The sequence below is a fragment of the Corvus cornix genome, chromosome 8, assembly GCF_000738735.6.
Source record: "Corvus cornix cornix isolate S_Up_H32 chromosome 8, ASM73873v5, whole genome shotgun sequence".
Taxonomy (NCBI): domain Eukaryota; kingdom Metazoa; phylum Chordata; class Aves; order Passeriformes; family Corvidae; genus Corvus; species Corvus cornix.
Genome location: NC_046338.1, coordinates 5,170,657 through 5,191,563, shown reverse-complemented (window position 1 = coordinate 5,191,563; position 20,907 = coordinate 5,170,657). Strand labels below are relative to the sequence as shown.

General features: G+C 42.2%; 1 protein-coding gene across 3 annotated transcripts in view; it reads right to left on the bottom strand.

Annotated features, from left to right (window-relative positions):
* Nucleotides 1-2,931: 2,931 nt before the first annotated feature.
* Nucleotides 2,932-20,907, bottom strand: part of GLIS1 (GLIS family zinc finger 1) — a 181,834-nt gene continuing 163,858 nt past the window's right edge. For all 3 annotated transcript variants that reach the window (XM_039556169.1, XM_039556167.1, XM_039556168.1), the window contains exons 9-11: nt 12,273-12,457; nt 6,743-6,910; nt 2,932-3,588 (exon numbers count right to left, since the gene is read on the bottom strand). In XM_039556169.1, coding sequence (XP_039412103.1) covers nt 3,452-3,588; nt 6,743-6,910; nt 12,273-12,457 — 490 coding nt within the window. In that variant the 3' untranslated portion in view covers nt 2,932-3,451. The remainder of the gene's footprint in view (nt 3,589-6,742; nt 6,911-12,272; nt 12,458-20,907) is intronic.

The window sequence follows — 20,907 nt, the reverse complement described above, 5'->3', positions numbered from 1 at the left end:
TCATAACAAAACCCATTGAAATCTTTTTCTCTTATGCAATTTAAATTCAATTTACAGTCGCTGTTTATTTTCACATACTTGGTTGTTGTTTTAAGCACTGGGGTTTTTTTGCACTGCTTGCGTAACTTAGAGCTATTGCAGTATCAAACCGGTGCTCTTAATGTGCTCTGGAATTTGGCTTTTTGGACTTTTACCATTTAGAAAATGTATCCAGTTGAAAGGACAGTCTCAGAAACAGGGGAGCCTTTCCACAAGCAGCAGCTGTTCCTGCTGTTGGGTGTGCACGTAAGTAGAGAATATGATCTGAAAATGTACTCACTGCCTGTATCCTTTCCCTGGGAGCACATCCGATCCCTGCTGCAGGCTGTAGCCATTCCTGCTGCAGACCTGAGCCTTTGGGCTTGAACATTCCTGTGCCCTGTTGCCACATCAAAATGAGGGCATTACAAGAGTGTTGTCATTATATGCCACATGTTGGACTCAGTGATCACGGAGGTGTTTGCCAGCTTAAACGATGCTGTGATTCTGTGTGCACATCTCATTAGCTCACCTGCAAAGGCCCCTCTGGAGCACGGCAGGACCATCACTTCTGTAGCTTGTGAGGTGCTGCAGCACGACAGGAACAGAACAAGCATTTTGGTTTTCTATACAATGAAAAGCCTGAGCTTGATTGTATTAAAAGCTTCGAAGTCCTGCTGAATGTTTGGCTTCCAGCCCAGCTGGTGGAGAGTGCAGAGAAGTGCCTTTGCTGCTTCAGTGTCAACTTGAAATTAATTTTCTCTCTCCCAGCTTGATCAGCCACTGAAGGTCATCTTATTTCAGTTGTTCCTAAAGCGTCCTGCATACACAGAGTACATGCACGGGGTAAATGGGGTTTGCATTCACTGGGGAAATGATTTGTAGCTATTTATAAAGTAGTGTTGTAATTTATTAGTTGAATTCTATTGCTTAGATTGAAAAAGTATCTGGAACCAGCAGTTCCATTTTAATTCCACAGGGTAGTAATTTTCTACTATTATATATAAAGCCTTACTCCAGTTATTATACATATTAGTTGTTGGGGTTTTTACAGCACCACGACGAGAAACTTGCCAAGCAATAAATTCTATTGAAAGGTTTCTTTGTGTCCTTAGGAAAAGCTTACATGAGATACTTCCCTACTTACATGTAATAAAAGGAAATAATGAGGTACACAGCACATGAGCAACCATTAACTTGTGCTATTGTGTATTTTAATGGCTTTATTATGGATAACTTTCCAAACCATACAGACTCAAACAAGTGCCTTTGCATTTCTCTGAATCTATCCTTTAATTTACAGAAAACCTGATTCACACAGATTGTGGAATTAAATCATCACCCCAGCTGCGATGCTTTAAGTTTCCCAAACCTTTGTGAATCATTGTGTGGTTTTGAACAGCTTGGTTGTTGTGACATAAGTATTTTTGTAATTGATCAAATATGTTTAGGATTGGTTGGTTTATATTTTTAACAAAAAAAAAGTCGTTTTAAGAAGAATTTATTTAATTTTTAGGAAATTGAATTAATCTTGTTTTTAAGTCATGATTTCCTTTTTGTGTTTCCGACTAATTGCAGCACAGGAATTATTTTGATTTTTCTCTCAGACATTACAGCTTTGTTGGGCTTTGGATATTTTTCAAAGTGTTCCTTCAAAAGCCCTAGTTTTTCCTTCTTGGCAGTTGTTAAACTACCTGCCTCCTTGTTTAATGTTCTGGGAGACAGTTCTGCCCACTTATGTCCGAGACCAAAAAAAACCCCAAACTCTGACGCATCAGAATAAATAAACAGGACAGAAAGCCAAATGTGGCCATGATCAGAAGCAAAGCCACGTGTGCAGGCTTAGAGCTCAATTTGGAGCCTTTCTGCATTTCAGTTCTAGGAGAGGAATGATGAGTCAGTGCTGCCAGGGCTGCTTGGCCACAATTAATGGGTTTGCAGCTGGCACTGGGTGTCCTTGAGAGCCAGAGAGCTTGAGGAACCCTTACTAAAACAGGGGGGGTCCGGTCACGTAACCCCACAAACCTCGTTCTGTAGTGACTAAAACTTCCTGAATGTCTAAGTTTCATTCAAATTTCTAGAGGACAGAAAGCTAAATTGGATACAGAGGCCCCTTCAAGTGCACTAACAAGGTGCAACCTGGCCCTGGAGATGCAAGTGCACCGTGTAGGCTCTGTGGTTACCCTGGATCAATCTTGGCACAGGGAGGGTTTCTGTGTTTGCAGAGGCTGTGGGGGCTGAGGAGAGGCACAGGAACACCAGGGATCCTGATGCTCCCATAGCAGCAAAGCTGCAGGGTTCTGGCACTGGGACACAGGTGCCCTGTTGGACCTGAGCTGTGTTCCACGTTTCTGGGGAGAGAAAAGACGAAAAGACGAAAAAACGAAAGCACCGTCCTCAGCCACAGACTGGCTTCAGCCCAGTTTGGGCTTTTCAGTGGTGCCCTGTGGCAGCCTGGGTAGCTCTGTAAGTGAGCAGACATGGACTGATGCACAGTCTGTACACCGCTCTTTAAGCCTAACTTGCAATGGTTTGTAAATGAGACTTTTTTTTTTTAGTTAGTTTTTCCTTACTGTTCTCCCAGACCTCCATGGGACACTTTTCAGGAGCTCAGCTCCAACAGGCCTGCTTGGCACAAAGTGGGAGCACCTGGCCCCTTGCAGGATGTGTCTCCCCCAGGAATCATCACTACACTGGGAAGTGCAGCCCAGTGGGGCCAAGGCCACAGTGACAGGAATCAAACTACTGCATATGACCCCTGTTCCACTGGAAGCTGCTTGGTTTTCTTCACTTACACGTGGGCTATTTTAATGTCACAGTGACTGAGATGTCACTGCTTTGTTAAAATCCCTCTCAGGCATGTTAAGAATGCAGTTATCAGGGAGCCCAATGGTGTTAAGAAATGACAGTACACTTGTTTCCAGTTTTTAATGCTTTCTTGTAAAACTGAAAATACAAAACCAGCTGAGCAAATGTAGATCTTTATATACATGAGGTCTGTGATTAAAAAAATCCTTTTAGTTAAAAAAAAAAAAAAGAAAAAAGAGAAGACTGAGCCAACAAGTTAAATGAAAACTGATTAAAGGGAACAACATTCTCAAATTGAAACATACTTTCCAAGAAGAAAAACCTCTTCTTTACAAGTTTATTATATAACTTACATTTACACTTTACTGAGAGAACTTACAAAACAAGCTGCTTGAAATGCTCCTCATTCCCTTAAAGCATGAATTTCAAAGTGCCACAGCAAAGGAACAGGTTCCAATATTATTTTATACAGACTATTCATGTATAAAATGGTTTGGTAAATGTGAGGTGTTCATTTAAATGAGCACACATAGGGATACAGACTAAATAAAAGTACTTGAACAACACCTTTGTTATTACATACGCAGTTATAGGTACAATAAAGGAAACAAGGCCAGCACTGCTCTTAGGTATCTGTGTAGATGGAAGGAATGTGATTCAAGCAGTGATCAAAGGCGCTGTTCTGGAAGAATCCATTTTCATCCGTTCCGTTGGAGACCATGTCTTCAGATACACACTGTGCTTCAGAGATCCCCTCATAGCCTGGAAGAGTGACAAGGGCATGGACATGAGTTAGTGCCACGGTGCATGTGAGGAGGGCAACACAGCTTTGGCCTGGGATCACACGGGACAGGACATTAAGGAAAGCATTAGCATTAATGCTTTCAGCATTAAGCACAGCATTAAGGAAAGACAACAGTGGTCAGCATCAAAGCCTTGCCCAGGAGATGCACAAACTTCAGTGGATGTTTGTGTCATCGTGGCTGGTGCTCCCATTCACTTCTGTGGAAAGCTGTGCACTTGCAAGTGAAGTGCAAGTATCAGAGCATGGCTCTCTTGGGACTCACAGTCATTATCTGAATAGGACATCAAAACAGTGAGAGGGCAACGATCCTTCTAAGTGTGCACTAAAGTGATGCAGTCCTCTCGGTTTGTGTCCTTCCTTCTAATAGCACTCCGAAAAAATATTCCATGTGTCTCCCAGATGCTCTTAAGACCCAGAAGAAATCTGGATCCTACATTTACTGGCTCTCCACATAGTGCAGGCCTGAGGAAGCATGGCTGGGGCAGGTCAGGCTCACAGGACACATGAAGGAGCTGTGAACCTCAGCCCATCAAAGCCCACCAGCCCCTTCCCAGGCCAAGCTGGCTGCTGCTTGCCAGGCTACCACAAAGCCATGGTGGTGAGGAAGAATTTCTCTGTCTTTCTTTCATAATGCCAAACTTCCACAGCTATTACAAACCTCCTGAGCTGTACATCCCTGTGGAAATGAGCAGGTTTGCTGTGCTACCAGATGCTATGGCAGCTGGAGTCTAAAACAAAGATTTGTGTACCCTAAACGACATGAAAATTATGACCCACTATAACCAGCTTTTGCAACTGGCCAGTCATGCACATGGTCATTTTACTGCAGTCCAGCTCCTCCTTACTTCTCCTCTGCTGTGTTTGCCCCCTTACCTTCACACCCTTTATATATATTCTGATTTCCCTTGTACCACCTGATTTGGGTTTTGTCTTTAGAAAAGCATCTGTGTGAACTTCAGCACAACGTTCTGACCCTTGGACTGAGCTCCCAGGGATGCCAAAGCTCACCTACCACAACTGGAATAAGCAGCAGCAGCATCGTCAGCTGAGGGAGCACAAAGAAAAAGATGCAGTTTAGCAAATGCCTCTGCCTGTGTGCCTCACATAGAAAGTCAAGCCCTTACACAGAGTGGCAACTCCATGTGGGGATGGCCGATCCTCATGGTTGAAGCACTGGACCTGGCTCCATTCTCTGCTCCACAGAGGGGTCTGTGGGGCCATTGGGAAATCACTGCTTTTCTGTGCCTCAGTGGAAAATGAGGCAATTCCTTCTCTTTAGCTTTCCCCTTGTCTCTTCCACCTGCCCACACCTCTGCAAGGTGGGGCTGAGCCAACACATCTGGGTGGGGCTGAGCCAAACACTGCCCAGGCTCCACAGGGGCCTCAAGGCCATGTGGCACCACACCAGCAGCCAGGGACAGATGCCTCCTACACAGCCAGTCCTGGCTGCAGGAAAACCTGTCCACTTAATTGTGGCTACTTTACTGTTAGGTATGTTTTTATTATTTGAGATCAAATTCTCTACTTATTTACATTTCTGCATTTTCCTATGACTTATTAATTTACTGTTGGTTTACAGGTCAGATTCTGCTGTCTGCAGAAATCTGGCACACAGTGAATGTCCAGAGGTTCTGGAGGACGACCTCGGCGTGTTTATCTCTGTCGGGCCGAGTGGAGTGACCAGTATTTTGGTAAGTTTTGCAAGTGTTTATGTTATGCTAATTTCTATTTGATGAGCCTGTATACAGGGTGGATACACAACCACAGATGGGTAAAACCCAAGATAAGCATACACCCCAGAAATCATTATTAGATTCCAGATAGAGTAAACTATCCAAAGTCCTGAACAGAAAATAAAAATTTATTGACTGTTAATGTGATTCATGGAACAGCTGTTTGCCAGTCACATTTGGCATTCCTGTGAGATGAGATCTCATTTAATATTAATGGTGCTATAAAAGCCTGAAAAAAATTAATGCACAGCCTTGATGAATTTTGCAAACCTGAATGGTTCTATTTTACCCACTAAAAGATGAGATGAGATGAGATTTATATATTTCATATATGTTTATGTTTCAGCCTTTTAAGTATTTGCATGGCTCAATAACCACTCTAAAAACAAAAATACTAAACAGAAACATTTCATGATAGTTTAGGCCTAGACAGAAAAATCAACTGTTGTTGAAGTTGGTGTCTTGCCACAGTATTATTCTTTTACTGCAATTTCTTTTGGAAAGTTTATTTAGTCTGTTCTTTAAATATTGCAGGCTGTCAATCTAAACTTGAAATTTGATGTTAACATGAAAAAAACCTATGTTTTAGTAACATCAAACTTATGAGTAACACTAAAGAATTCAAAGTTGAAGCTGAAACTTCATCTTAAACGTTTCCCTTGTGTTGGTTACTGATGCATGCACTTCCCAGAATGGAACAGCAGACAAATGCGTGCACACTCACTCTGAACAGAGTCTCCTTTAATAGAAAACAAACAGGAAAGTCAACTCTAATTTTGTGGTCTGACTCACGCCCCAATTCAAAAAGCACTTAAACATATGTTTTCAGTATCGTTCTTACCGAGGTGCCCTCCTGAGTGCAGACATGAAGAGAACTTTCTCGGACATATGTAAGTAAAGACTGCAGCAAATGGTTGTGTTTCATGGCTCTGACAATACTCACGTTTTGTTTGATTTCAGCAATTCTGTCAATTCTTAATTTTAAAGGTAGAAAAAAAATGAATACTAAAATATTGCAGTACTATAGTAATGTTGCCATTATAACTTTGACCAGATTTTAAAAGCCTGCTGAGCACACCTGAGATGTGCAATGAACAGACCATACAAAAAATGTGGGAACTGTTTTGTCAGCTCTCTTGAAGGCAGGTGTTGCCTATGACATCCAGCAGAATGGAAAAGACTTTGTCTATCAGTCAAATACAGCAGGATTAAATAAAAAAAATTGCTTTCTTTCTGGGGTTTTTATAGATGAAAATGAATTTCAGGGCTATTTTTTATACAAACACATTTTTGTCATAACACTGAGTATTAAATGTGTTCTTTCCCCCTCCTGCTACAAATATCATATGGATAATTCTTTATAGGTGGAATAAATTACCTGTTGAAGCTAAAGGTGCATTGAGTATGTGATAGCCATTCTGCCTCAGAGGATTGAAGCAATGGGATTCCCCTGTGAGCACATCACTGCTGACAGACTGGTCCATTGTTCTGTAGCAATCTCCATAGTGGAAACAGTTTTGTATGGAGTGAAAGCTGCCTTGGTAACCTGAAAGCAGATATTGCACACAATTTAACCCTCCTGCAATGGTATTACCTCCACTTCTGCCACAGCATTTCATTACTGTTGGAGGGGTTTAGTTCCTCCGTTTTAACTTTGGAAAAATGATCATGCTGTTCTATCAAGTGCAGTAACAGAAGAGCTGCATCAGACTCGGTCCCACAAGGTGCTGTGGACTGTGATCCCCATCAAGCTAAAATCTCAAGGATGGGCTTTGTTTCAAGCAATAGATCAGCTGAACACAGTCAACAGCACCCTTGGTTCCAAGCTAAGTAGAAAGCTGTCCACTGGATCAGGTCCAGTATGCTCAGCTCCTAAGGGAATGTCTCTGTAATGAATCACTGTTAAATACAAGAATGCAGTATTTAAATTAATAGCACTGCTTTGTTTTCAGTTGAGTCTTTTCCCATCCGGTGTGTGCTGTGCACTGCTGGAGACAGCGCTGTTTATCCAAAATACCTTCGTAGGTTCCTCAAACTTCTTTCCCAGACTGCTCTTGATTCAAATGAACCCCCTTTCACTGGACACAGGGGGCCAGGTAAAGTTGGTGTGCAGGTAAAGTTGACCTGGAAGTGCAGGACTGACTCCAGATGGATGTCAGGTGAAGACTGAGCTCAGCCAGAGGCTCTTCTGCTTCTGGAAAGTGCTGACATAGATCTGTATGGTCTCTGCTTGCCTCAGTCATTCTGCTTTTGGGGCATTTTTGACTTCTGTCCCCCACATACTGAACATTTCTTAGATCCTACTTTTTTTTCCCAAGTATTGTATTATCAGTACCCAGTTTGGTATCCGTTTGGGTTTTGCCATCAAAGGTTGTGAATGAGTTGTAGACAACAAAAGAAGGTATTTAAGAGTAAAGGACATATGAATTGCTGAGGAAGTAATTTTACAAGTTGTGCCAACATCCTAAAAGAAATTGTAATTTGTTCCCATAAGGATGACCTCAAAGTATATCAATATTTAAACCAACCATGGCCTGATTTAATTCTCTTTCTTCCTCCTGCCTCAATAACCTCTTCCTGATTGCAGGTGCATTGCACACTAACTGCACATTTCTATCAGCTACCCCTTTTCCTACCTTCCCTGGAATAATGCTCCTTCCCTTAAAGGCAGCTGAAGTCAACCAAATTAGGCTTAAACTCTTGCAGAAAGTGCTTCAGGATTTTCCTCTAACTGCCAGAAAAAATATGGAGCTGTTGTCTTTCTTCCCTCAGTCCTACTCAGACTGAAACATTTCCTCAGGAACTCCTGCAGCAGTTCAGTGTATCCCAGTCACAGCCGCATTTCCCCGTTTCCAGCTGACAGCTCGGCCCCACTCATAGCAGAGACTTGCCCTGCTGGGCTGCTTGTGCAGCTCTTCAGTCTGTTTGTTCAGAAATTAAATCCCTGTGCCTGTCCCCAGAGTACCTGGGGCTGTATGGGGTGGAATGTGTCCCTTACAATTTATGCCATGTACAAGCCCTCTCCTGTTCAGTAAGATCTCCCATACTTCTCTACGTTTTCCCTCCACTACTGAAGTCTGACCAAGCAATACCAGGCAAAACTTGGGGTCTGGTCACTTCATATTTCCTAAAGTGGCAGTAAGTAAGGCCAAGTGAGGCAATTGTTGAGTAGAAATGCAATAAACTTACTGAGTGGTGAAAGATTTGCTTTGAAGTTTCCCAGTTTAATATGTGCTTTGGCAGAATCTGCAAGGATTAGATGATTAATTTCTTGAGACCGTATGATGCACTACAAAATACCTAAATTGTTGAAGTCTATGATTAGTGAAGTCCTAATGGATGACTCTTAGATAAAGACACTACACACTCTGTACTGTACTATGGCTGCTCATATTTGCTACTGTGGAGAAGGTGGCCCAAAAATTTGGAAATCTGAGCATTAAATGATGCATGTCCTTCCTTGGAATAAACAGACAGCCATCTCTATTTACTGCCTGGAGAGTCTGGCTCAAAGAACCAAGGAGCTCTTATGAGAGGTAGCACAGCCCTCTTTTGATGTGGTTTTAGGTACAGTGCTTTACTGATCGGCTCTGATAATTATCCTGACTTTCTGTTTACAAAACACAAACTCCTTGCTGTAAGCCTTCTAAAAATACATCCTTTTGAGATGAGCAGTGAAAAAAAGAGACACTTGGCTTCAAAGGAGGCACAACTGGTTGCAGAGAGCACTCAGATGCATTGCTAGAGAAAAAAAAATGAACTTTTTCCAGAATGCCTGCTATAGACATCACTCCTAGGGAAGGCATGACGGGTATTTTCTCTGTCCCTGTAACTGCTGTCCTTCCCTTGTTCTCCCAGGCTTGCCTTTGTAACATCAATTAAATATTTTCATCATCTACAGGGCTGGCACAGTGGCTTAGAAAAGCAGAGCGCAGCCAAGCATGACAGAACTGGATTGAGAGTAGTTGGATCCAGGGTTTTCCCAAGACCTGTGGGGAAAGGTTATTTTGAAGTATTTTAAGTTACACTGTCTGGAAATACCTGAAGCAGAGAACTGCCTCAGAATCAGAGTCTGGAAAAGAACTGCCATAAGCAATGAAATCCTCTTTCTGGATTGCAGTATCTATCCCTCAGCACCACTGTGTGATAATCTGAGAAGGCAGAGGAAAAAGTGTTCCTGGAACCACCCAGTGAAGAGATGGATGTAGGAAAATCCTGGTGATACTGCACCACTGAGTTCACTGGGACCTCATTTCTGCCAAGTGCTTCCCAAAGAAAATACAGAGAAATGCACCTTCCCTGTTGTAATATGCCTGCAGGTGGGATAAATGCAGGTAGAAAACTAAAGAAGAAACATGGAGTGAGGAAGGGAAAGGGTACAGCAGGAACACAGGTTAGGCAGAACAAATCAGGACACTAAAAATGGGATTTCTGACCCTTTGGGTTCGTGGCATTTAGTTGTGGTTCCTTTAGATTTCTTGAAATGCTTCACAGAGAAAATATGAGGAATTAAAATATTATTAAAATCCCATAACCAAGTGTTCAATTAACAACCACATATGGTTGATCAGAGTAAACTAAACAGGGAACATTTTTTACAAGTTCTTAAAAAAGAGTCCCTTCGGGGGTTAAAATACAAAGTAAGCAAGGAGGCTGGTCCAGTGCAGACATCCCTTCTCCTTCTAGAGTGCAAATCTGTAGTACCAACTTGGCAGTAAGTGTTTCACCAATATTTTTTTTGCCACATGGATTTCAGGTTTTCCTTCAGTTTTGATTTAAATCAAAAATTTTCTGGGGTTATTTTCACATGAAGAATTTACTAAATGCCCTGTCAGTTTAAATGATCACTGTTAAATGTTTTATGTACAGTAGATGTAGAAATATAACAGTTCATAAAGGAATAAACTGAGTTCCAAACATAACATTTAGTTAAATTTTGCTTTGAAATAATTTGTGGCAGAAAAGCTGCACTTAGCCACTTCACACAGTGCACTGGCTGCCTCTGCTTCTCTAAGGCACAGCCTAGAAAACTTCAAGCAGCTTTAAAATGAATGATGTAATGAGCAAATAATTGGAATATGCCTAATAAATGCCATCTTGTTATGTCATGTCATTTACATGTATTTGCAAATAAATCTCAGCTTTTCAAATTCCATAAAATTTCTGACAAGAAATCATGTCAGGTATAAATAACTACAGGATTCCATTGCCTGCCAAATTCTTTCAGCATGTAATAATTTCCATGTGATCTTACTACAGCTAGGTTTAAACATATAAATAATGTCAGCTTGTTCTTTCATTATCAATATTTCTGCTACCAGCCTGACAAAGCTGCCATCTCCTAAAAATTCCACAATGTTTATGTGCTTCTGTACAGATGCCTGGTCCTACACTAGCCTTATGTGGTGTACCTTTTTTTGGCAAAAACTCAAAACTCCCAAATTATTACAGATTCCATTAGAAAAATGTGCTATTAATGAACTGCGAGGCAAAAAAAAATGTAGAGCCAGTACAGCTAAGTACAGGTTACAGATAATTGGTTTCAAAGGCTGCTAATCAAAACTGATTTTGGAATGACCATTTCCATAATGAATTTATAATAATACTTCAACATTTGGCCAAAGTGGAAAATTATTGCTTTTTCAAAACCACATGACATAACACTTAGAAAGCAACAATTCATTCAAAGGGAAATGTGGTTTTCTTAAGGAATAAAGTCAATTTATTTAAGTGGTTCAAAACTTGTTCTGTCTATGCATTTGTTTCTGCCATAGTAATGAGCTGCTAAACTTTCCTCTTGTGGCTTGTAGTTATTTAGCTCATTATAGCAACATAATCATATATCATTATATGCTATCATAAATCTGCCACTTTTCCCTTACAGAGTTAATCTTTTTAAATTGAATAATCTGTTGAGCATCAGGTTGAGTTAGTTTTTCCTTCAGCACAAATCATTAAATATAATATGCTTTAACTTTTCAGACTAAGCCTGTCCAACCAAAGAGCAAAAGCACTGCTCAGAGAACGGGGGACAGAGGGAACTGCTGGGATACCCAACCCCATTCCAGCTGAGAGCTGCTCATGGGTTTGTGCTCAGGCTCTTGCAAGCAGACAGATGTCCTGCACACTTCTTTATTGGGAATATTTACCACACTTTAGCAGCTCACCATCTGGATTGCATAACAGATTTCTGAAATATGCAAGCTCCTGTTACTGGAAGAATCTGTGATAATAACATCTCTTGCTAATTTGTGCCTCAAAAATTTCAGGAACATTAATTAGTTCCCACAGCAGAACTCCAGAATAGGTATTTAAGCTCCCAATTAAAAAGGCTGAGCAATTTAGAACAAAAAATGTTTTAAATTAAGCTGTGGGACAGCTGCTTACTGCTCCCATTCCTGTCCTCAAATCCCACAGGCACTCTACAGTTGTACAGAGTGCATTTACATATTATTATATAATGTAACACAAGCCAAAATGCCAAATAATAAATAGAAAAGTGGGTTTTTTTCTTTGTCTAATTTCATGTCTTTTGCATTTCTATGAGTGGACTGAGCAGGACACTGCCAAGGTGTGCCTCAGCCCATGTATTTTGGGACTGGATGGCTCTTACAGGGTCACTCTCCAGGCTGGATGACCAGCCAGGAGAGGTGCATGGCCAGCAGCCTTCTACTGAAGAACCTGCATAAATGCAATAAATCTGCTGTTGGGACAGCTTTCCCCATTATGACAACGTATCACAGCATGGACCTGTCTGAAAATTTCCATCTGTATGTACACCAATCCAGTTTAAAAACTGGAGTTCCCACTGAAATTAATATTAGCCAAATATGAAAAACGAAAATTAACTCTTTCTCTCCAGCTAGGAATTAGAAAAGTTGCAAAAAACAGGAAGAGGGAAGAGTTACCTTGAGATCCCTGCTGTACAGACTGGTTGGGAAATGGGGTGTATGGTGTATTTGGTATCCCAGAAAACTGCTGCCCGTTGGGTGACTGGCTGTGGGATGATGGAGAGCCATGTTTCTGCAAGAGGGAGGGTGAAACTAAAGCTTTCAGGGGGCTGACAAGTGGAGAGATTATGTTGGGAGCAAGCCTAGAAAAAGAAAAAACAGAAAAACTTCACATATCACATCATAACATGGGAAAATGAAATATTTGAATGAACTATTTCTATAATGGCCAAATTATAGAGAAGTCTGTTTTGCAGGTACAAATTATATTGGAAAAAATAAAAGGACAACAATGCAGTGCTACCTTCAGATATTTGCTAGGAGGAAAGAGAGTTAGACAAGGAATTCTTTTCCTTTATACTGACTTCCTGTACGCGCCATAATGACAGGATCAGAATGACAACACTCCTCAGTGAACAACCTAAACACAGCTCAGTTTAATTTAGAATTTTGTGAGCTGAGATGCATGTCCAGAAACAGAAGTGGAAAATGTAGTCAGAATGAGTAAATGCAAGGAAATTGTTTAAGTGCCTTCGTAGCTGTAACAGGGTAAAGCTGTAACAGGGTCAAGCTGCAGCCAAGACAAAGAAAAGCCTTGGTTTCACTCTGAAGATGAGCAAAGAGTGCTTCTCGTACAGCTGTGACAAGGGGCCCTGTGCTCCACAGCCCAGTGGTGCCCTGTCAAATAGCACAGGCAGCATTGGGAGTTCTCAATACACTCTAGTGCCTCTGGAACTTTTGCTAAACCTAAGAAGCATCTCTTTGAGCAGCACCAGAACCTTCAGATGATGCAAAATCCACCTCACTGTCTGACAGCCACCTTGCGGAAACTTCCCAGCTACAGGCCCCGAGGCAGAGAAATAAACAACCTCTGCAGGTTGTAATAGATGTCACCAAGCTGGAAAAAAATACCAAGTACAAACCACTGGAGGCAGACAAAGAATTAACTAAATAAAAACTTCAGTCTCTCACTTGTGTCTCCTCTACCCCTGCACAAGCTGTTCAAACACCATAAACCATCATTTCGCACAACTACGTCTTGGAGCAGCTGGATTGACCTTGGGAGTGAGGCTGTGCTCGACTGAGGGCTAAGCACTACATGGGAGTGTGCAAGAAGTAAACACAGGGAACTGTGAATTAATGGTGACAACAGCTTAGCCAAATTTAACAGGGGAGGCAGAGAAACACTGCCGAAAGCTGTCACAGTGATGCTCTAAATATTAAAAGGGGTTTAAATCAACTGATCTAAGCCTAGCCTAATCTGAAATAATTCTATGTCCCAAAAGAAGGAAACGACCTATAATACAAACCACAGAGACTGAATATCCCCAAACTAAACTGAAAAATTAAACTAGTATTGCTGGATGGGTGAAGGCAAGGATATTTTTGACTCAAATACACAAGAACCAGAAAACAATTTTTTTTCTGAGAAAGATACCCACCCCCAGGAAGTGCTGACCAGTAATATGTAAAATAAAGAGGACTAAAGTCGAATTCTAAGAGCCAACATGTAAAGAGAAAAATATCTTATTTGTTCTGGTTTGGAAAAGGCCTGGGGCTGCAGGGGTGCCAAAAAGGGACCGGGGGGTGCTGGGGCGACCTGTGGTCCCTTCAGGTCAGGGACAAAACGCTCTCTGGAGCCCGCGCTGCTGAGGAGCAGATGCAGGAGAAAACACCGAGTTTATTTGCTCAGCAGCAGCCAAACGCCAGGCCCAGCTCCCCTGAGGCCGCAGCTTTTCCTCAGAGGGCTCAGTGGGGCCGCGGTCGGGCTCAGGAAGCCGTCGTGAGCCGCGTTCCCTGCGGGCGCTCTGCGGGCCCGCCTGTGCCGAGCGGCGGCTCCCAGCCAGGGCTGCCACAGCACACGGGAGCCCTCGCTCCGGCTCTGCCGAGGCTGCGGCACAGCCCGGCCACGAGCAGGGACTGCAGCCCAGCCACCGGCCCCTCCTCCGGCACACAGGGACAGAGACATCGTCCTCCACGCGCCAGCAACGCTCTTAGAAGCCTGGAAATGCTTCCATCTGAAGAGATTAAAAAGATTGCAGTTGTTTTCGTTGGAAAGATAATAACTAAAGAGCTCATGATAGTGACATTTATATGGGTAATGACCACACACATATTTAAAAGAGAAACAAAAGACGTACTAAAAACTCCCAATGCCGGGATGAGCCAGAAACCACTCTGAATAGGGGAGGGAAATGCTTCTGGGGAGCGAGTCCTATGCAATTGCCTGTGTTGGGTTTCCTCTGCCTGCTCTTGGAATGTCTTGTCCTGGCTACTGCTGGGAAACGCAGCACCCCATAGAGACCTGCCGGGCTGCTCCGAGTGCTTTGTCAGGATGGGCCATCGTGTTTCTAAATTCTATGCAACCATGTTGCTTGTCAAACAAAAATGGTACACTTAGGTATCCAGCTGAGGGAATACTGAAAACCCCAGCTTCCCTACCCAGTTTAACTACTCCCAGAGGCTACTTAAATCTTAACCATGGGAGAAGAATTTTAAGTTTTTATTGTTATTTTTAAAGCAGTGCTTGTCCCTACTCACACTCTTGCATTCCTGTTTTTCCTGTGTGTGAGCTCAACAGTTGTGAGAGGGTTCGTGCTTCGAAACCTTTGAGATGAGTGGTTAAGGGCGGTGAGGTCCCCTGCAAGGCCAGAGGGGTGCAGGCCCTGCTCCAGCTGGGAATGCTGAGCAGTGTGTGGAGCTGCCAGCTCGCTGCTCCCGCTGGGCACGGCTGCCCCGGTGCTGGAGCTCAGCAAACATTGCTGGCTGTGGGCAGCAGTATCCTAGGAGCAGGAGCCTGAGCTGAAACCCTGACAGCTCTGGGGAACACTTGAGCATTGCTGCCTCCTCTGCATCAAGAGAGTTTCACAAAGTTGAGCACTTCACCGTAAAAATCCGCTACGTTCTGCTCCATCTCCCCCAAACGGGGAATTTAATGTGTTTCCTGTAAGTTAAGACACAGTTTTCAGCTAGGAAAGAACTTTGCTCAGCAGAAAGATCTGGCTATGTTAGCACAAGTGGCCAACATGGGGATCTGTGTCCTTAAAATATTCATCACAATCCTCACAGCTCAAGCTGGTCCCTAAAATATTACCCTCTGTGTGTGTGTGCATGTGTGAATGTGCTCTGGCACGCTCAAGGGGAGATTTTCGTCAGCGAAACTGTCCAGTCCCCAGAGCTGTGTTTTTAGTTCTCTTCTGAAATCTGCCTGCTGATTAGGTTGCTGTGATACTCAGGTTGTTAAAAGAGAGGGGGAATCATTCCTGATACAAATTAAACAGATAATGCATTAGAGCCTAAAAGGTGATGCCTTCTGTGTGGAAGGTGAAACACTGAACAACTTACAGCAGGAACTCAGCTGGATACACTAAAATTCCCAGGCAGTAGCTCAGGCATGTGTGTTTCAATAACTAATAGCCTGCACATTTCCTGTTAATACTGTACTACAACCACAGTTTGCTTTGGTTTGGATAGTAATAATAAATATATACCATATATTTTACCTTAATTGTAACTTGCATAATTCAGTAAATTTGCAGGTCCTTTGGGGCCTTTTAATATATATCTGTGCCTATATATAGCTATATATAAAGATATAAATACTCTCACAGGCATGAAAAAAAAAATCCTTATCCTTCCTTAATTCATTACATTTGAGGGCTCCTGGCTCTATGTAATATTTCTGTTCAGGGCCATACAAGGGTGTGATGGGGGAGCCAGCCTCCTCTCCACCCTGTCCAAGACACGGGAGCAACAGGACACGCACCCCGGAGAGAAGGAGCTTGGCTGGAAACAAAAGGAACATTTTGCTCACACAGCATGCCCTGGCCTGTACCATTCACAGCCACAGGAGCCATAGAATCAAACAAAATACCTATTTTTTTACAAAGGGACTGAATAATTTAATGGCCAAAACCAACATCTCCACGCTAAGCGAGGGGTAATCACATCTTGTGCTTCAGGATGTGAAGTGATTGCCCAGGGAGGCAGAGAGGAATTCTGCTCTCTTCACTCACCACACAGCTCAGGGTGACTGACCATGCACTGGGGGCCTTTTCCAGTTTCCCCTGAAGCACCACTGTAGGATTGTGCTGGAGATGGAATTCCTGTCTGATTTCAGGTGGGATTGCAGGGCCAACACTTCCTCTGAGGGGGCATCAGCAGGCAATCAAGGAAAAGGACTACTCAGAAAAATCTAACGTGATTCATACACACAACCAAAAAGAAACTTTGGGAATTACTGAGCCTAACTGCGTAACCACCTTGTCTATGGCACTGAACACATTCCTGCACCAACACTGCCTGAAAATACCCAGCTCCACAGCCCTTCCCACAGCAACTCCTGCAGTCAAGTGGGATTCTACCCACAAAGAATCATGAAACCAAGTGTCAGTCATGGCCAACAAACCAGTTCCTCAGCTCTGCTGGAAATCATTTGTCACTCACATGAATATGAATGTTCAGAAATCTTGGTCCTAACAGAAGGACTTTTTAAAAAGGAAAATTAGAAGTTGAAACATAGAAAAGACTGATCTTTCTCTCACTTTTTAAGTGCACATCTTTAGGAATCTCGAACAGAAATCCCAGTAAAACTTTTTATTTGAACTTTTTTGTGATCATGCTTTAACCATGTATTTTGAAAGGTGTTAGTTTATATTAAATTTTAAGTAAGGCCTGTGTGAGGGGACTACCTGAGCTATCAGTGACCTACAGAAAACACACCTAAAGGCTACAAGTACCATGACTGCTTTAGAATTATTGATCCTGTCTGCACTCTCGGCCTCCCCAGGCAGGCAGGGGTGTTTAATGATCTCTGTATCCTCACAATGCACACCAAATGTCCTGTTCCAGTATCAGTGCAACATAAAGAACCAAAAAATAAATACAGATGGACATGGATTGTTCTGAGATTTCCATCACAATGTCTGGATGGGTGTTTTCTATATTCACCCACAGTGCTTAGTCTGAGGAAGAAATAGATTTGCCCTCTGCTTTAGTCTTTGTTTAATATCAGCTCCAGGACAAATTAACAGAGTAAGAAATTATAAAGCTTCTTTCAAGATAGAAGAGCTTGACTAGACCTTGACTGTCAAACACTACACATAGTATACTTAGTGGAACTGAAAATTGAAAAATAATGAAAATAAATTCAAACTAAGACTTTTGAATTATAAATAGGAATGAAGTATAACTGCAAATGGAAATATGTAAGACAGGGATGTTTCCAATATGAAAACTGTCTGGGTTTGTTTTTTTCTTTAATGGTGTGATGGCTTGATTGGCAGATTCCTCAGCTAGACAAAGAACCTCAACCCATATCCCATTGAGTTCAGTGGAAACGGGACCAAATCCAGACTGAAAAACATCTGTCCTTTATGTCAAATAATTTTTTGTATATTTTGGGTTATAAGACCATTCTATAACCGTTCCATCCACAGCAGTATTGCCAGATTGAACAAGCCTGACTTTTGAGAATTATAACTCGGATTAACATGAAGAAAAATAGCTAATAAAGCAACAGAGTAAGAAGCACAAAGCAAAGCAGCTCCACATTTTATCTTGAAGTGCAGCACTGCAGCCACTTACAGGAACTGAGAGTTTCCATGAGATGAGGTTCTCCCATAAAACCCAGCACACCAACCAGTTCATTCATAAAATCCCTCCCCCAAGCATTATAGTCACTGATATTGTGAGAAAGTCCAATTCAGTTCCAGGACCAGGAGATTATTTTTTTTAATGGAAAAAAAAGTTAACACGGATTTTCATCTCTTCCCATAATATTAAAAATGATGTGTAAAGCTCTGCTAATCAGGTCCCTGGATAGAGCCCAATCTCTGGCCACGTGTTTCTGTTCTGGGTCTTGCCCTACGGGAATTTCTGTCAGCACATGCTCAGGAAACAGTTACACCGTTCACTCTTTTGGACTTTTTCTAAGACAGACTCTATCTGAAGTTTGGTGAACCTTTGCACTAATCACTGCCAGGTGCCTCTGGCTACGTTTCTGGAATGCAAGGAATCTTTTCCTTCTCTCCCTCCTTCTTCCTTTCTCCTCTTCTCCCCCTCTCCCTGATATATAATAAATGCTTCAACACAGATCACCTTGCTGGGCATCACTGCATTTCTTACCTTTTCCTATGAACAATGAGCACAAGTCCCAGGGCTGTGACACAGGGCTGTGACACAGGGCTGTGACTCCAAGGTATGACACTGTGTCTCTGGTTTTCCCTCCTCTGGCCAGACTCATGGCCAGCAAGGGGAGACTTGGGCTCTATCCCTGCTCTGCTGCTGCTGCAGCCTGTGACACACCTGTGTGTGACATCCTGAAGCAGAGCCGAGGCAATGGCAGCCTTTTTCTGGCTTTTACACAAATACAAAATACTAATTTTCACTCAGAATGCTGCCTTGGATTAGCTGGATCCAGTTCTGCACCTTCCCTCACTCACACTCTGAGCCAAGTCCACAAGTGTAGGAGCTACTCAGCTCTACGGAGTAAGAGGGGCTTAATAATATTATGGAGAATGCTATCCACAGGAACTTTGATGTGAGTGAACAGTCTCAGGACATTTAACTGCTTTAGAATATTTTTAGTGATACCAATGACAGTGATACGAAAGCAATTTCATGTTCAGAATCACAGAGGAGCCCAAAGAGTCCTCTCCTGGTACACTCAGGGGTTTTCTGTATGGGCCTTCTCTTGGGCCCAGAGGGACTTCCTGAAATACTGAAATGCTCCCTTATCTGCTCTAACAAACACACGTGCAAGTCTGACTGGGGCACAGAACGTAACTCGGTGTTTGTCGTGCATTTCATCATCTACACGAGCTCTCAAAACACACAAACACACTTTTCTATGTCAAATGAATATCTCTGCAATTGTTCTGACCCGAGACGTGCAATTTCTGCAGACCAGTTCCTCACAGGGATCATTATGGGAACTGTGCCACTCCAAGGGATATCTGTATTTATAAGGGTTTGTTCAGTAACCTCTGAAATGGAGCTGATGAATCACTACAGTGGAAGCTGCTACACATGAGAGAGATTTGAAAAATTATTCTTGCTAACAATCTAGCAGGAAAAGGTACTTTGGAGTGAAAGAAAATTCTTATTAATATGGTCAAAGAAATATCAAAACATATTTAAATAAAGAGCAGTGCCTTAGGTTCAAGTGATTGCCAGGAAGTCAATTACAAAGATGTGTAATCAAACACAGAGACTGTCTACTCCAGATTAGCTGGCATGTGCTGCATGCTTGACTGATCCATCTTATTTCAGTCATTTAAGGTCATTATTCTTTGGCAAACAGGCAGCAAGATGCTTCCAGGTGCAGGTGGGTTCTGGACAGGTACTGATGTCTTCTGTTTGCCAGGTAGAACACACTACCCAAAAGTGGGAGATGTTAGAATAGCTTCATTATTTGTTACACCATGATAAACTACTGTGTTTGGTGTATATGGTTTACATCAAATAGTTTTAAGCAGCTTTGCTTTAAAAAAACCCAGAATGTAGAAAAAATAAAGGGAAAAAAGCTTTACAGATGTTAAGTGTAAATTTAACTGCAGATAAACCCAGTAATGGCTAAAATCATTAACGTAATACAGAAGAGCTCTGGCTGAATTGATCTTAAATGCTTTCTGAGTTACTCTGACCATGTCCTTTAACCTCCCACCTTCTCCTTTAACTCCCTGATTTCTCACTCAGAGACAGTTTTCTTTACAGTGTCTCCTCTGGGCAGGCACCACGGCCCTTACTTTGAGAGGCACTGGTGAAGGCTCTCTCCTGAGTGTCAGTCCAGCCCTCTCAAAACCACAAATGAAACACTTGCCCACCTATTTCTGCTGATGGACAAACAATATTTACCCCAGGATCCAGAACCACATTATCCTTAAGCATGTAATTGTTGAAGTAAGCCTATGCTAATGCTAATTTTGCTTTAAGGGAAGGGGGGGAACCTGTATAAGCCTGTCTGGACATGATTATAAATGAATCCTGATCACATTTTCTACAATGAGATAAATGAGTTGGGATTTGAAACCAGATGCTTTTAATTACTGATTTTCTTTGTTTCGTGGGGCTCAGCACCGCACCTGTACATTGTTCTTTCTGGACAGATGTACTGATGCCCCTTTTGCGTGCTCAGATCTATAACACTGAGATAAATTATGATGGGTTCTTGGCTTCCTCCATTGAAAATGTTTTCAGCTGTCAGAGATACCTGTTTCTTGTTACTGGTTTTAGTGCTTTTGAAGGGAAGACTAAACCACTGACTTGTGTATTCTGTTATAAATGAAGAGTATTCTCCAATGGAATCCACAGAACATGAGGGATGTATCTCCTTGGTCTGTTAGAAAATCTGTACAGGTATTTAGTTTTCCGAAGTACTTCTAGAGAGTAAGAGTTTTTTTCCTACAAAGATTCTAACAACGGGTCAGTTCCTAGTCCACTGATTTATATGAGCTCACAAACTTAATTTAAAAGATTAATCAAGATTAATAAAAATTAGCCAAAAGTAGCTAAGACACCTAATTGTCTCTTAAAGTAATTAATGAGATTTAGGAGCACAAATGTATTTTCCTACCTGGCCTGGATCCTGGCA